General features: G+C 53.2%; 4 protein-coding genes across 4 annotated transcripts; 2 read left to right on the top strand and 2 right to left on the bottom strand.

The window, feature by feature from the left end:
- Window positions 1-330: 330 nt before the first annotated feature.
- Window positions 331-1,508, bottom strand: CMQ_1033 (ccch zinc finger DNA-binding protein; the record flags this gene model as incomplete). The annotated part of the gene is made up of 2 exons (XM_014318112.1): window positions 331-796; window positions 871-1,508. The coding sequence occupies 2 exons, from the start codon at window positions 1,506-1,508 to the stop codon at window positions 331-333; spliced, it is 1,104 nt and encodes a 367-aa protein (XP_014173587.1).
- Window positions 1,509-3,274: 1,766 nt separating this feature from the next.
- On the top strand, window positions 3,275-5,173 carry CMQ_701 (RNA annealing protein; the record flags this gene model as incomplete). The annotated part of the gene is made up of 4 exons (XM_014317780.1): window positions 3,275-3,496; window positions 3,561-3,590; window positions 4,599-4,763; window positions 4,835-5,173. 4 exons carry the CDS (start codon window positions 3,275-3,277, stop codon window positions 5,171-5,173), a joined length of 756 nt encoding a protein of 251 aa, XP_014173255.1.
- Window positions 5,174-5,799: 626 nt separating this feature from the next.
- On the bottom strand, window positions 5,800-6,753 carry CMQ_890 (hsp90-binding co-chaperone; the record flags this gene model as incomplete). Its single annotated transcript, XM_014317969.1, has 4 exons — window positions 5,800-5,975; window positions 6,049-6,069; window positions 6,167-6,646; window positions 6,729-6,753. 4 exons carry the CDS (start codon window positions 6,751-6,753, stop codon window positions 5,800-5,802), a joined length of 702 nt encoding a protein of 233 aa, XP_014173444.1.
- Window positions 6,754-8,209: 1,456 nt separating this feature from the next.
- CMQ_1752 (snf7 family protein) lies at window positions 8,210-9,070 on the top strand (the record flags this gene model as incomplete). Its single annotated transcript, XM_014318831.1, has 2 exons — window positions 8,210-8,257; window positions 8,342-9,070. The coding sequence occupies 2 exons, from the start codon at window positions 8,210-8,212 to the stop codon at window positions 9,068-9,070; spliced, it is 777 nt and encodes a 258-aa protein (XP_014174306.1).
- Window positions 9,071-14,485: the final 5,415 nt, after the last annotated feature.

Genomic DNA, 14,485 nt, shown 5'->3' with positions numbered 1-14,485 from the left:
GCCTGTCTCCCCTTTTTTCTGTGCCCCGACATTCTGTTGTGGCATCGTGTCTAATACAAGAAAACAGAAGAAATATGCCCTCCCCCTAGCAGCTTTCCCTATGCAAGTGTCATTAGGCCACCAGGCGCAGCGTGCATACGTGCTTTTCTTCGTATGATGGAACGATGACGAGTCCTCCTAAACCCTTCAAGCTGACCCAGCCGGCTTCGGCCAGAGTCGAATCGGCGCTTAGTTTGATTTGTCTGGCGCCTTCAGCAGGACCAAGAGAACAACGAGTGCCTCCCATGCAACAACCAATGGTTATCAAGCAGCCCCCGGACGAGGCGGCTTTCATGTGTCAGCTGACACCGCGGCCTCCGTAGATTCCTGGCTGGGTGGCACTGGGATGCCCACGCCGCCGCCTTGGTAAAGCAAAGCTAAGCGTTCGTCCTCCTTTTGCTGACGTAACGCCTCGGTCTCCCGGCGCAGCTTTTCGAGATTCCATGCGTCGTCGTCGCCATCGTCGTCATCGTCCTCTGACTCGGATTCGTCGTCCTCTTCCTTGCGCCAGTTTCCGCTTTCGAACAGCGCACGACCGGTTGCCTCCTTCGCCTTGCGCGCCTGCTCTTCCGCAGCCTTCTTGTCCATGCGGTCCTGTTTCCATTTCGCAAACGTTTCCGGTGTTACTGGGGTCGAAGGCCCCGTCAGTTTGTGGCGTTCTGACTCCAGAAACTCTTCCAGGGTCAGCGTCTTGAGTGGCGACTTGTCCAACAGCGCCTTCTCGGCCGCCCGCTGCTCCTTGGTCTTGAGCACGAAGCTGTGACGGGAAGAATTACTGTTAGCAAAAGCACCCGCATTTCGCAGACCGTCGTGCACACTCTCTTCACATACCCTGGTGGTAGCGCATGCTTGTACATGCATTTGTCTGCGCCGTTCGGACAGACCCAGAACCAACCGTATTTGCCATCCTCGATGGCCTCGATGAAGAATTTGCACACCTTGTCGGTAGAGGTCCGCTGGTTGCCCTTCTTCGACAAAACGACTGACCGGAGCTTTTCCTCGTCCCAGTCGGCCGACGTCTCCACTTTCTTCTCCTCTTCCTCATCTCCACGGGTGTCTGTGTAAAGACTTTTCTTCTCAACCTTGCGCTCCATCTCCAAGTCGTGGGAAAACTTGCACTTCTTTCCCTTCTCGCAGTTGCCCTTCTTGAAAAATATGCACACCACCGTTTTGGGGTCGACGCCAAAGGGAACCTTTTGCACCTGCGCCGGTCTGCTCAAGAGCATGTCGGCTTCTCGCTTAGCATCTTCAGCAGCCTTCTTCTCCCGCTCTCGTGCCGCCTTCTCGGCCTCTTTTCGCTTTTGTTCCGCATTTCCGCCGCTCTTCAGCTGGGACTCCAGGGCAGCGATCTGCTTCTTGGCCACGGCACCCTTCTTATTTTTCATGCCGAAAGTCCGGTCCTCCACCTGCTTTGTCGCCGCCGCGTTCTTCCCTCCCACCCCACCTTTGCCTTGTGCTTTCGGAGGCATGATCGCTAAATGAATGTAGAGGACAAAACAAGGAAAATAGCACAAGGAAACCGGAGGCCCTAATTGGCTCCTCAATCCCACAGCTCGGTTTGTAGTCCGTAAAGTCGAGATGCCGCAAAAAGACGTTATGTCTTGTCGTTGAAGCGAGCCGTTGATGAGCGCTGGATTTTTCAGTGATTTTTCTGGTAGGGCGTGAAGGCGGTGCCGTGTGGGGTTTTGTGGGCTTTTTCTGGTGGGAAAATGACGCCGACTGAGTATGTGCAATGTCACGTGGTTTGTATACGCGTAAATGAGAGCTGCATCTCTAGTGAGATTATATGCCACGGTGTTTCGACTAGTGAACAGCAAGACGACACATGTCACTGCGACGATTTCCCTACCAGCTCGAAAGAAACGCCATCACCGCACTGCCAGCTCTCTATCTGTGACCACAATTGTCTCTCTCGACTGTAGGTCCACTGCATTCGGTCTAAGTGTGTTTGTAATCTCTCTGGCATAGCTTGCTTAACGGACCTTTCGCTCGCAGATTACAGAGCTCTGAAAGCAATACCCACCACAAGTCGCCGCCCTTCCAGTCTTGCAGTATGATCTCGGACAACGACCTCTATAGCCTTGCCATCTTTCTTGGCTGCTCGGCGATGGTATTAATTGTTGTTTACCATTTCCTCGAGGTCAATGCCGACGACGAAGATTCGGTTGCGACAAAGTTCTTGAAAACGACATCACAAACACAAGCATCCGGGAAAGTCACAGCTTCAAGGTGATTCCAATGCTTGGGGAGCACAATTGCGAATGAAGCGATGAATGGGGCAGTGCCATGCGCTTTCACGACAACGCTTCAAGAGCACCGCAAACACTAGGCCGATCAGACACTAGAAAAGATACGCTCCGGGCGCGCGGCGATGCGCCGAAAGAATCGCATCATATGTATTGACTATCCTACATCGACAAGATGTTGTTGCGCGAAGTGCAAGACCATGTATGAATAGATGTGCAGCTGCTTGCTCTTTTGTCTTAAATTGCGTGGAAACTGCGTGAAGAACAATATGCCTAAATAATCACGTAAGATTCACTGAAGCTTACGTGTGGACATAGCGAAACCTCTTTTGTACGGTACATTCCATCTCAATACTCCGTAAGTACGAGTATACTAGAAAATTTCTCGAAACTTACTCAACAAAGCTGTGAAAAGGTAACTCGTCCTGGAAGAGCCGCGCTGGGAAGATGCTTGCCAAATCGACCCGCTATTGGCTGGACCCTGACATCCAAAAGAGGCTAGACCGAAGAGTCATGCGTAGCGCCACCTCCATTTTTCGCGCCAGCACAATTCTCCCTCCCTGCTGTTGCCTTGCCTCGCGCACCGCGTTGCTTCCCCTTTTCTTTCCTTCCTCCCTTCCGTCCTTTCATCTCTGAAGTTTGTTTGCCCAACAAATCTCTCCACTGACCATCTCCGGATTTTCTATCCTCCATTCTCTGTCTTGTTATCATTCGTGTTGCCCGTTTCAACACTGAGTATAACGTGCCTGGTCTTTCCCAAACCGCCGAAACACATAGCTTGACGGTCGCGCAATTCACATTCTCTTCGAGTACGCTCTTTGCATCCGAAGGCAACAACTAATAATCTCGGTTTCAATCCACAAACAAGTCAACATTGACTTCTCTTTTAACCCTGCTTTTCAAAAGTGTCATCTCTGTTTGCGTCCATCGCAGACCAATCACATCAAGAAATTAAATCATCACACCACTTGCCATCACAATCCATCAACATGTCGGGAAAGCTTGACCAGACCCTTGACGAGATTCTCTCGACCCAGCGCCGCACTGCTGGACGTCGTCGGTCAACACGTCGTGAATCCGGCCCTGCTAAGCCGGCACCCGCTGGCGGCATCCAGAAGAGCACGAAGCCTGTCCGTGGCGCCGCCACTAAGGCCGTACCGAAGAAGGGGACTGGCGTTGTTGGCGAAAGCAAGATTGTGGTCAGCAACCTGGTAAGAACATCTCATAACTCTAGCCGTTGCCTTAATTTGTGGCAAAAGCTGACAGATTTTGCAGCCCAAGGATGTGTCCGAGGCCCAGATCAAGGTATGTTTCCGATGAGGTTTTCAAGCCTCTTGGATTGTCGGCACATTTCTATCGCACCGTCAGCCGGCGCCATCGTTGTACTTTATGGTCAAGATGGGTTGCCTCTGATGCATACCAACCATGTTTCGCGCGCGTCCACATCCACAAACACAAGCTCCAAAGCTGGACCATCGAGACACCCAGACTCCTTCCTGTTATGACTGTGGCTCTTTTGGCACTATCTGGTAGTTGAGTATTTGATTATCCTAGCCGCGCACAATATCGGATACCAGTCACCTCGTTGCCTGGCAAGCAGTTGAGAACGGTTCATCCGGCGCTGGCATTTAGTGGAAATCACTGGGCTGTCACTATATCGATGAGAAAGTCCACATGGATGCTGAGCGTGATCCATTCCTGGCTCGTCACCAGGAAGCGAATCGCTACCAGAGAGCAAGCAAAAGCAGTGAATCGCAGAAGCTGGGATTTAAAAAAACGATAATGGATAAAGTCCCCAACGGTCCCAGTGTCATCACAGAGTACCATCGTTACCACGGATCCATAATGGGGTTGGCCGAGATGTCCAGGATGGAACCTGTTTTCTTTTCAGATCCAGCGTGATAGCGACTCTGGAGAGAAGACAAGCGTCATTTCGATGGATGACACGGCTTTTCTGAAACACTGAGAGACGTTCAGAAATGGACGTTTGTGTTGTTTCAAAAACGAAAGGCTCTGGGAAGAATGGTGGTGTTCACTTGGGATTACGTTGTTGTACGCATGTGAGGTGCGATGGGATAGCATGGCTCCGACCGTTGTTTGTGGGAGGGGGGTATGATCGGCTTCGCCTATCTGCGCTCACTGCTTTGCTGTGCTCTGCTCGCTCGCCTTTGTCGGGGCTACCGGACTGTCCCTTTGTCAGAATGATGCGACCGCGCGGGTTGCGTCTTGCACAATGGACGATTTCGGATTCGACGTGGCGATATCGGCTTGCTTATATTTTTCTGGAACAGCTGACCAACCTCACATCATTAGGATTACTTCAACCAGGCTGTCGGCCAAGTCAAGAGAGTCGAGCTGTCCTATGGCCCCGGTGGTGTTAGCCGCGGTATTGCCACGGTCATCTTCCACCATGCCGATGGCGCAAGCAAGGCCTTTACCGAACTGAACGGTCTTCTTATCGACAACCGGCCTGTGAAGGTAAGGAACAGGTGGAGGATTATGCGTGGCTGTTTGATCAATGATTGGCGTGCTAACTGCTGTCCTAACAGGTGGAGGTCGTGGTTGCAAAGGCGGAGCTCATTCCGAAGCCGAAGCCGCTGGGCCAGCGCATTTCGCAGCCCAAGCCGCAGCCAAAGTCTGCGGCATCGGACAAGACTGCGGCAAAGAATGCCACCAACGCGAAGGGCGGCGCAAAGAAGCCCGCACGCCGTGCTCGCAACAGCCGACCTGCGAAGAAGACCGCCGAGGAGCTCGATTCGGAGATGGCTGACTACTTCGACGGTGCGAGCGCAAATGCCAACGGCGCCGCTCCTGCAGCAGCCAATGGTGCAGCAGCTCCTGCTCCCGCTGCCAACGGCGACGCCCCAATGGACGATGAGATTATGTAATTATGCTCATCGGCAATCGACTCGGAATGGATGAGTTGCGGTTGGGTTTTTTTGTGGAGGATATGCAGGCGGAGTGCGGATTAACGACGAACTAGAATGGTTGTGGTATTGCTTTTTAAGTCGTATGTTGGGTTTTACTCTTTAATATTATTATATGTGGTCAGCTTTTCGGTTACTCAACCTTTCGCCATCCGCAAATACAAGTGAAGATACGATCGCTGTGATTGTGCCAAGCGTTAAAAGCAACCCAAGGCTGATGATGATGCTAACTAAATATGCGAACCATATGAAACTTGGTATGGCCTGCTGCCCAGTCATCGTCTACGGTTGACATGTCACTCCGCCGAAAAGGGTTTGATCAGTCCCATTGTCCATTTCTACAGGCTCCATTCCGTAGTGGCATCTAATTTATAGAAGCTATGATCCTGCTTTTCTTTCCGTTCTTTGCCTCGCTACAGGTCAAAACACCGTTTACTCTCCGTTGCAATTGTACAAGCGAGAAAAACGAGCACGAAGGCGTAAATTGGATTCCGACATGGAAGCCCATTCGTATGTTGACTGGGATGCCGCTTGTCTCGTGACCTTATCGTTCAATCAAAGTTCAGCTTGACTTGGCTTCCGATGCTTTATGCCTCCGTGGCCTTCACCGCACCCTCTGTTGCCTTGGCGTCTGGGGTGATTTCCTCATCGGCCTCCTCCTCCTCACCCTCCAGGGCGGGCATATCATCCTCGTCATCCTCGTCGTCGGGAAGATCTCCGCTGCCGCCGCCCAGCTTGGAGAAGTCGATGCCGCCAAAGTCACCTGCACATGTTAGCAAGAGATCAACCGCAAGGGTGTATACAAAGAAAGTAGCAAAGCGTTAGTCATGACATACCACCCATACCTGGCATTCCGCCTGTTTCAAAAGTTAGCGGTAAACCCCCAAGTTTAGGAGGGGAGGAGGGGAGAGGGGAGGGTTGAAACTGTTCGTCTTTGGACAGAAAATCACGTACCCATACCGCCCATACCGCCCATGCCGCCCATGCCGCCCATGCCGCCCATTCCACCCATACCGGGCATGCCACCGCCCATGCCGCCGGGCATACCGCCAAAGTTGGAGAAATCCTCGTCGGCAGCCTCGTTCTGCTCATCCTCGTCGACCCACTTGTCGAAATCAGTCTTGAGGAAATGCAGTTTCTTAGACTCCTTGAGCAGCCGTGGCCAGTACTCCTCCTTCAGTTCCTTCTTGATAAGCTTCAGCGATACGTCACGGTTTGTGTGGTTGACCTGGCTGGCAGCCTCATCGATCTCGCCGTAGAGTTCCAGAGCAAGGTGGTACGTCCGCTTCAGTGTGTTCGAGTAGCCGGTGAAGGTCAGACCGGTAGGCTTCAACTCCAGCTGGAACTTGTCCTTGGGCACATCGGGGACGATGATGGTCAGGTAGATGAAGTTCTTGGAGGCGTCGACCGTGGACGAGCGCTGGGCCCAGAGAACTGTATGACAAGATTAGCGACTACGCCGCAAGACTCGACGGTCCAAGCAAGACGCCGGGTAGCAGTTGCATCACTTGCTCACCTTCGGGGGTGTAAGTCTCAGACATGATGTGTAGCTTGTTAGTCAAGCTGGCGGACAAATTCTCGGAAGCTGTTAGGATGGGGAGATGTTTGGTCCTTATTGATCTGGCCTCGTCGTCAGATTTTTCGCAGATGTCAAAAAATGATATTTATGCTCAAATGAACAAGGGAGGAAGGGTGGGAGGGAGCGAATTATCTCTTACTGAAAAGAACAATGGTGAGGCGGCTGTGGATTTTTCAACGTTTGCTATGGTGGACCCGTTGTATTTATTCGGTTTCTGGCCCATTTGATTTTCTTCTCTGGGGCTGGTGGAAGCTAAAGGAACCGCAAAGATACAGCGGCTGGGCTGTTCCAAGCCAGCGAACCACACGGAATTGCTAGGCAGACAGGTGCTGCAGCACAGTACGAGCACGGAGTCTGGCCAAGGCTAGATGTAATGGATACGGACAAACCCCGCCTTTGATCTGGGACAGGACAGCGAGCAGGGCAGAGCGCAATGCCGGCGCCGATCGCTGGCCGAGGATGATGGAGTGCGCAGCAGCCTAGAGGGAACGATCGAGCAGGCACGAGTCTTTTTCGCTTTGGACAAGCAGACGCGGCATCCAGAAGGCTCCTGCCCTGCGCAATGGAGAGGGGGCAGGAGGGGCGAAGAAGGCGCCCTGCTCCACAGTGCGGTTAGCGGTCGCCCATATCTCCCAAGTTCTCCGGTGTCTCTTATTGCTGCCCCGCAAAAGCATCCAGCTGGCCGGGGGCGATGGGACAAATGCAGTTTTATCTTGCGCCGGACGAAACAAGGGCTCAGGGATCCAACAACCGAGGCGCCATGCGCCACGGCCATTGTCTGGCCTCTGGCACCGCAAGGCTGCCATTATCAATCGACCTAACCGCGTAGAGGAGGTGGTCTGGTTGCCAGGAATGGCAAGGAGCGGTCGTTCTTTCCCGACACGATAACGGCCGTGTGAGAGGGGCGTCAACGCGTATGTACGAGTAAGCAGCTAAGTTGGTTACTGTGAGGCAGATCTGATTGGTCCAAAGTACGACATGTTGGTGCTGGGGCGAAGGTGGCTGATAACACTTATCTCCACGTGCCACAGGCGTCAACTTCATGGGGTCGTAATTGCAATGTGTAGCAGCGAAACACAAGACGACAGCACAGGTTCATACGACCCAACACCTGTCGCCCCGACCTGCCTCTCTTTGCGATAAACCATACGCCGGACACGCCGGCTCTTGATGTGAGGCAGTTTTTTTTAGTTTTTTTTGCATTCTCAGAGCCGCGGCCGTGCGTTACACTCTGTCTCCCCGACCTCATGATCGCAGGCAGCCGTCGGAAAGAGAAAACGACGACCCAACCAAGATCTCTGTGTGGCGGCAGCACCAGTCCCGAACCGCGCCTTGCCACCACTAGTTGACTGCCCGCAGCCAGATAGCGGGCATATATACCGAAAGCGTCGACACACTCTCCCACACGCGTCACCACGATGGAGTCGCTCAAGGCGCTCTTCGTCAAGCCCGATCCTCAAGCGCAGGTCGGTTCTCTCTCCAGGGCTCGCGCCTGCTTGCCTCGCGTCCGGCTTCTGTGCTGACATGCAGGCCCGTGTGGCTGTTTGCAGCTGCGCAAGTGCAACGTGCTGCTGCGCTCCAACATCCGCAAGCTCGACCGCGACATTGCCAATGCGAAGCGTGCCGAGCTGCAGGCCAAGAACCTGATTTTGCAGGCCGACCGGCGGGCGCACCGCGACCCCTCGCGCGCGAAGCAGGCCCAGCGCGAAGTGCGTGACTTTGCCCGCGAGCTCATCCGGGCGCGGCGGTCCAGCGCGCGCCTCGTGACGGGCCGGGCGCAGCTCAACAGCGTCCAGCTGCAGGTCAGCGAGGCCTTTGCCATGCGCAAGATCGAGGGCTCCATCCGCGCCAGCGTCGGGATCATGCACGACGTCAACAGCCTGATCCGCCTGCCCGAACTGGCCGGCACGATGCAGGCGCTGAGCGTCGAGCTGATGAAGGCCGGCATCGTCGAGGAGATGACCAACGACATCCTGCCCGAGGATGGCGACATGCTGCTCGAGGACGAGGATGTCGAGGCCGACTCCGAGGTCGACAAGGTTCTCGGCGAGATTCTCAAGGACCGCATGGCCACCACCGGCCAGATGCCCGCCATGCCCGCCTCGGCCGCCGTGCCGCCCGTCGCTGCCGCTGTCCCCGCCCAGGCTGCTCGTGCCAAGCCCGTCGCCATGGCTGCCGGTGGTCCATCGGCCATGGAGGAGGACGAGGACGAGGACGAGGAGGACTCTGAGGCCATGATGAACCAGATGCGCAACCGGCTTGAGTCGCTACGGAGCTAAGGCACAACGGTCGTGTGGCTGGGGATGTCGTCCCTCTTGTGGATTTTGGTTCTTTTCTTGGCCTTTTTCTTGCTTTTCTTGTTCCTCTCGTTATCTACTCGTTTCTCTCTTATTCTAGCAGGGCATGGCGTTTCATCGGTTCTTCTTCTCTGACCACGGTTCGTAGATATTTGATGGAGTTCATTTCTCGAGTGGTACTTGAACAATTTTACTGCTATTGAGAGCAATCTATATACATTTCGCCGTCGGGAGTAATCGGCTGCGTGTCTGGACATGAACTTGTTGTGCTAATGGTGGACGATAATGCTCGACGTAACGGGAACTCTCCCCAGTTCTAAAGCAGGCCTGCGAGCACGAGAGGCAGATGACAATAAGGACCCCGTATTCTGTCCGGAGTTTCGTGTATCATGCCTTACACAAACCTACCGTCTGGACAATGAGAAACAAGGTTGTTCATTTGTGCTCCCAATTCGTACAAACTGGTGTCTACTCGACAGTTTAACGTGAGCGAATCAATATCTGAGATCGCACTTTCTTTTTGCTAAAGATGCTATTCCTTACAACTCTTTTACGAGACATCTTATGCACGTATCTACTGTTTGTATCATGGCTATAGCTAACATTGGTTAATATACGCCGATTGTTACACCGGGCTAACTGTCTCGAATTTTATACGGAGTACGGAGCAATGAATTCATATATATCCTAGACTGGACGTTACTTGACTTGTTACGAGGAATAACGGTCTGCGTACGGAAAATGGGAAAAGCTGGTGTCGAAATTACTCGAAAAGGGCTGCTCGGTCTCTACAAGCTAAGCTCCTTTCACATATTGCTATCGTGATAGCAATAATAGAAGACCTCTATACAATATACTGCCACATGCTGCACCAATTGGTACGCTTTGTCCGCCAACTGCGCCGCTCTCTATAAGGTTCCCTGATTAGGATGTCTCGAAGGCCGCTTCTCGCCAGAGGGAAATCACACAATTGCAGAGTTTTACTATTATGGACACCTCATGCACCTCTTGATAGGCTCCTATGTTACTCCGTACTTCCACCTGCAGTATGCGGCGCTTGTTTTGCGGAGTTGGTCCCAAGTTGCCAGATTTTAGCCAAGAAAGCCGACGAATGAGATAGACGACCAGATGCAAATCGCCTGCGTATGCGCAATGCAAGCTGTTGGGGACGTGTGATGTACTCGTAGAAATGCCGCCCACACTTGGTTGACAAGTGCTTGCGTCTATTTTAATCCATCCCTCTGACTGGTTGAAAACCGAAGATGTGACGAATTGGCCTGGTGGTAGTGCAGCTATCTTACCACAGGTTGTATGTGACCAGAACTACACCCCATTTGCGATCTCGTTATATTTGGGCACGCACCTGCATAAGCAAGTGAGTACGACGCAGAGCCGATGAGTGACATACCCGACGATTACTGGGACAGCGCTCCGTATTGTGACTGTCAGCGTCAAGCTGTCCGGCGAAGTGAGGAAAGAAGGATATTGGTCAATACGAGGCGTGGCATGACTGCGTGCTGGAGACTGCGAATCGGAGTTCAAACAGACTGATGTTTCTCCCTGGCAACAGCAGTAAGATACGGAACGAAACGGCCGCGCAAACTGCGCATAGAAAAAGAAAAAGAGAGCCGCTGTACTCCGTACTCGTATGCAGAGGACTTCCGGTGGGAAAGGCGATGAGCCGCGTCATTGGATGCTTAAAACAGCTCAACCAGCCAATCGCAATCACAGAATGTCACCGTTCTTCCACATTGCGAAAGAGGCTTGCACTCGTAAGACACACCAGACTTCTCGACCATCCCATTGGATGAAATTGTGCTCGACCGATTAGAAAGGCGACTGGCTCTCCTTGAACAGGAGACGGCAAACGTGTCCCTGATTACGAGTATGACTAAACGGCTGTTTACTGCGTATTGACAATGATTGGTAATACGAATGATGAGTGACTTTGTGCCTTCAATCGACTATATGGCGCGCTGGTAATGCGTTTATTATAGAATCAAGCCGAGAGCTATCCGAGAACTACGGAGCTCTTGTCCACATCGATTTCGTGCATAAAAATATTCCCATCGCATACGGATGAGACGGGGACAGGACATGTCGTCAGTCCTGCGTCTAACATACGAGCACTCTCACAACCGTGCACGAGTACAGAGCATGACTAGGAGATCAACCTGGCTGCATGCCCCGTAGCCATTCGTAAGATACAAGTATCGTACGGAAGACTCCGTATCTTACATAGTAGTTGAAGCTGGCAGACCCCCGCACATTCGCGCGGGGGCTTATCGTTGCAGACCTGGCAGCTGAGGGACTGCCTAAAACACGTGCATCGACGTTTCGCTGTGCTACGAGATACAGGTGCTTGAGCGGGCAGACGAGCGAACAGAGCACACGGCGGGGCGGACAACAGGCGATGACCGGCCGCGGGATGAACAGATGCCCGAGCACGTTGTTTCTGGTCACGTTATCATGTTTGGGACACAATGGCTGGTTTGCATGTGAGATGGAAAAGCAGGGATCTGCTATCGACTTTGGGGCTGTGTCGCGCATTTATGGACACATTCCGATCGGTGAAGGCATGCGGTTCCGATACGGAAGGTGCAAAAACAGAAACAAAGACAAAAAGGAAAGTATGGATTAGCTTACCGTTTATCGATCGCTCACTCCTTCACACGATAGCCACGTGTGGTCTGGAGCATCGCCGCCCGCGAAGCCACTGTCTGGTCATGGTGGCAGAGCAGAGGGTGGAGCTTCCCCAAAGTGCCTGGTGGGAGGCCGCGAGACCCTGAGAAGAGCCACTTTGAAGTGCGCCATGATAACCCGTCGCCACGGGACAGAGGCTTTCCAGTCCGGCCAGCGACCTCCACAGCATGGAGATGACCGAAGTGAGAAGGAGACAGAGGGGCCCCCCTCCCCCACGCGCTTCTGGAAAGACGGCCCCTGTGGGCGAGGGTCAATCTGAAGTGAGGGCTTTCGGGTGCCAGACGCGTGGGATGGCCTCTACGGATACTCGCATCCGTAACTACGGAGTACGAGCTATGTTACTGTTGAGAGTACGAGTAACGTGTATGGCAGCGCCCGGGGAGAGAAGAACCCTGTCTCCGTTTTGATGCCTGTCTTTTTAAATTGCGGTGCAAGATACCCACACGCAGGAAAACGACAGGCATCAATCAATCCCCTTGCAGTTTGACTTCCCTCCCCCCTTTTCTACTCGTACTCGTACTAGGAATACCAGAACCCGTTCAACTGGGAGCAGAAAAGTGGGCACATCCAAATTGGCGGGCTGCAGTACTGGGCTTTCAGGGAACACAAGAAATGATCGGTTGGGCATCCTTACTCTCGCAATGGACCTCTCCAGGATCCGTGCCTTGCGCCTTTCCGCAACAAGGTGCTCGAGCTGTCCCTATCATTTCCCGACAACCTGGCTGCTCGCGATGAGGCCGAACATAGTAACAACGGCTACGCTACCCCGATTGCCCAACCCGCTAATTCTTGCTCGAGTTCGTAATGAAGAGCCCGGATCATATTCCGGTCCCGAGGCTCTGTCAGTCGGAATGAAGGTGGACTGTGTGGCAGCTGGGGAGCCCCTGCCTCAGTGCACATCGCAATGTGGACAGCAAGACCGCTCCGGACGCGCGCCCAGGTGTTCGGGTGGATGAGGTCGAGAGCAAACTTTCCAAGACGGCGTGACCGAGTCTAGAGCTGCTGTCGGGGCAAGTCAAGCCGAGCCAACGAGTGCCTCTTACTACATAGTATGTATCTTGCATCGTATGCGCCACCGTCGCGAATGGCATCAATGCTTGCGACGTGCTGCAATATACGGCGACGCGTCCTCGTGGAGCAATTTCAATGGGCAAGTCTGGCCGAGTCCAGGCAAGTCCGCATCTGTCATACTCTGTACCCATTCCACCGGTTACTCGATGGGTAGCCGAAAACCTTCCGTCTGGTCGGTCGGACCCTCCTCCTCGCAATTCAGACATTGCTACTCTGTGAAGGCGCAATTTACCAAGACACGCTTTATACGCCCTCCCCTGGGAAACACTCTCCCGGAACCAGAGGCTGGGCCGGATGCCTTCCCCGTGGCCCGGGGACTCACCTTCTCCACATGTCCAGAATTTTCACCTGGGTATGAGAAATGCCTGCCGCAATTTTTCGGCTAATTTCGCTGAGAAGAAAGGGTCTCCCGCACGGGAGCGTTCCGGAACGGCAAGCCAGCGGTTTTCTTTTTTTACCCAAACTAGGTTGAAATTGAGATAGCACGGACCGAGAGAGATTACGAACACCCCGTACTCGTATCTTACTGTAGACAGAGAGCTGGATCTGTGTGCTATGGCCAGAGAGGCAACACGAAGTACGGAGTAGGTCGTAGGGAACAAGAGCGGCAGCCTGGCTGAACAGGGGTGCAATGACAACTCCTTGTTATGGGATGGTGAGTCTCTTGTCTGATTTTTGGTACGAGTGGTACTCGCATCTAGAGCACGACATACGAGTAAACGGACAAGATAACAAAACAGCAACAGGGAAGATTGGAGGAGAGGGGAAAGAGCCGGGAGAAAGGCCGGGTCCCGAGCATTGCCGTACGGCGTAGAAGGAATTTAGAAGACCCTGGCGCCGTTGCCTGCTTCGTCTGCTTTTCCTCTTCCGTGATAACGCACTCCGTAGGCGGCCTGTGCGTGTTGGAGAGAGTCGTATTTTGCAAGGGCCCGTGTTTTCCGCCTGGTCGGGCAATGAGCCAGAAGGGAAGCAGTAACCGGCGAAGGCGCTGCAAAGGGAAGCCAGTTACCAGAACACGATGCGACGTGCTCATGGCAACTGACGGCGACAAACTCCGAAGAACACCGGCGATTGGGCAGGGGTCTGACGGCCTAGATCGACGAGACGGCCCCTTTTCCTGCGCTTAAGCTTCCTTGCAAGTGAAAAAAAAAACTCTGCACCCAGCCTGTCAAGTGCGAGGGGAAATGTGGACTAGAGGCAGCAGACAATTCCAGATACATGAGGATTGTAATTGCTGGCTATGATACTATTACATACTATGTAGTAAAATACTCTGTACTCCATATGGACGCGACCAAAGCTGCCCTCCGTATCACGGAGCCATGGCCTCGTACATTGTACATTGTATTTCATGCTTCGTGTCCTAATGCACTTGTATCCCGTATATCCTGTGCATCGTATTCACCATGAATTTCTGGTTCTCGTATACGCACTTGCTCCGTAATCTTGCTGTACTATGTGTATTTTTTTGTGCGAGCATATCCGAGTGCTGTTTCGTCCGGCAAGTTTGCCTGCCCCAACAGGAAAGATGGGATTCCACACGACGCCTGCTGGATGGAAATACTACGTGGGGCCCTGGCAACCGGCGCTCGGTGACAGGGTTGTGAGAAGGGGGCAGACATT

The sequence above is a fragment of the Grosmannia clavigera genome (genome assembly GCF_000143105.1).
Source record: "Grosmannia clavigera kw1407 unplaced genomic scaffold GCSC_140, whole genome shotgun sequence".
NCBI lineage: Eukaryota > Fungi > Ascomycota > Sordariomycetes > Ophiostomatales > Ophiostomataceae > Leptographium > Leptographium clavigerum.
This window is presented reverse-complemented; position numbering and strand designations above follow the sequence as displayed.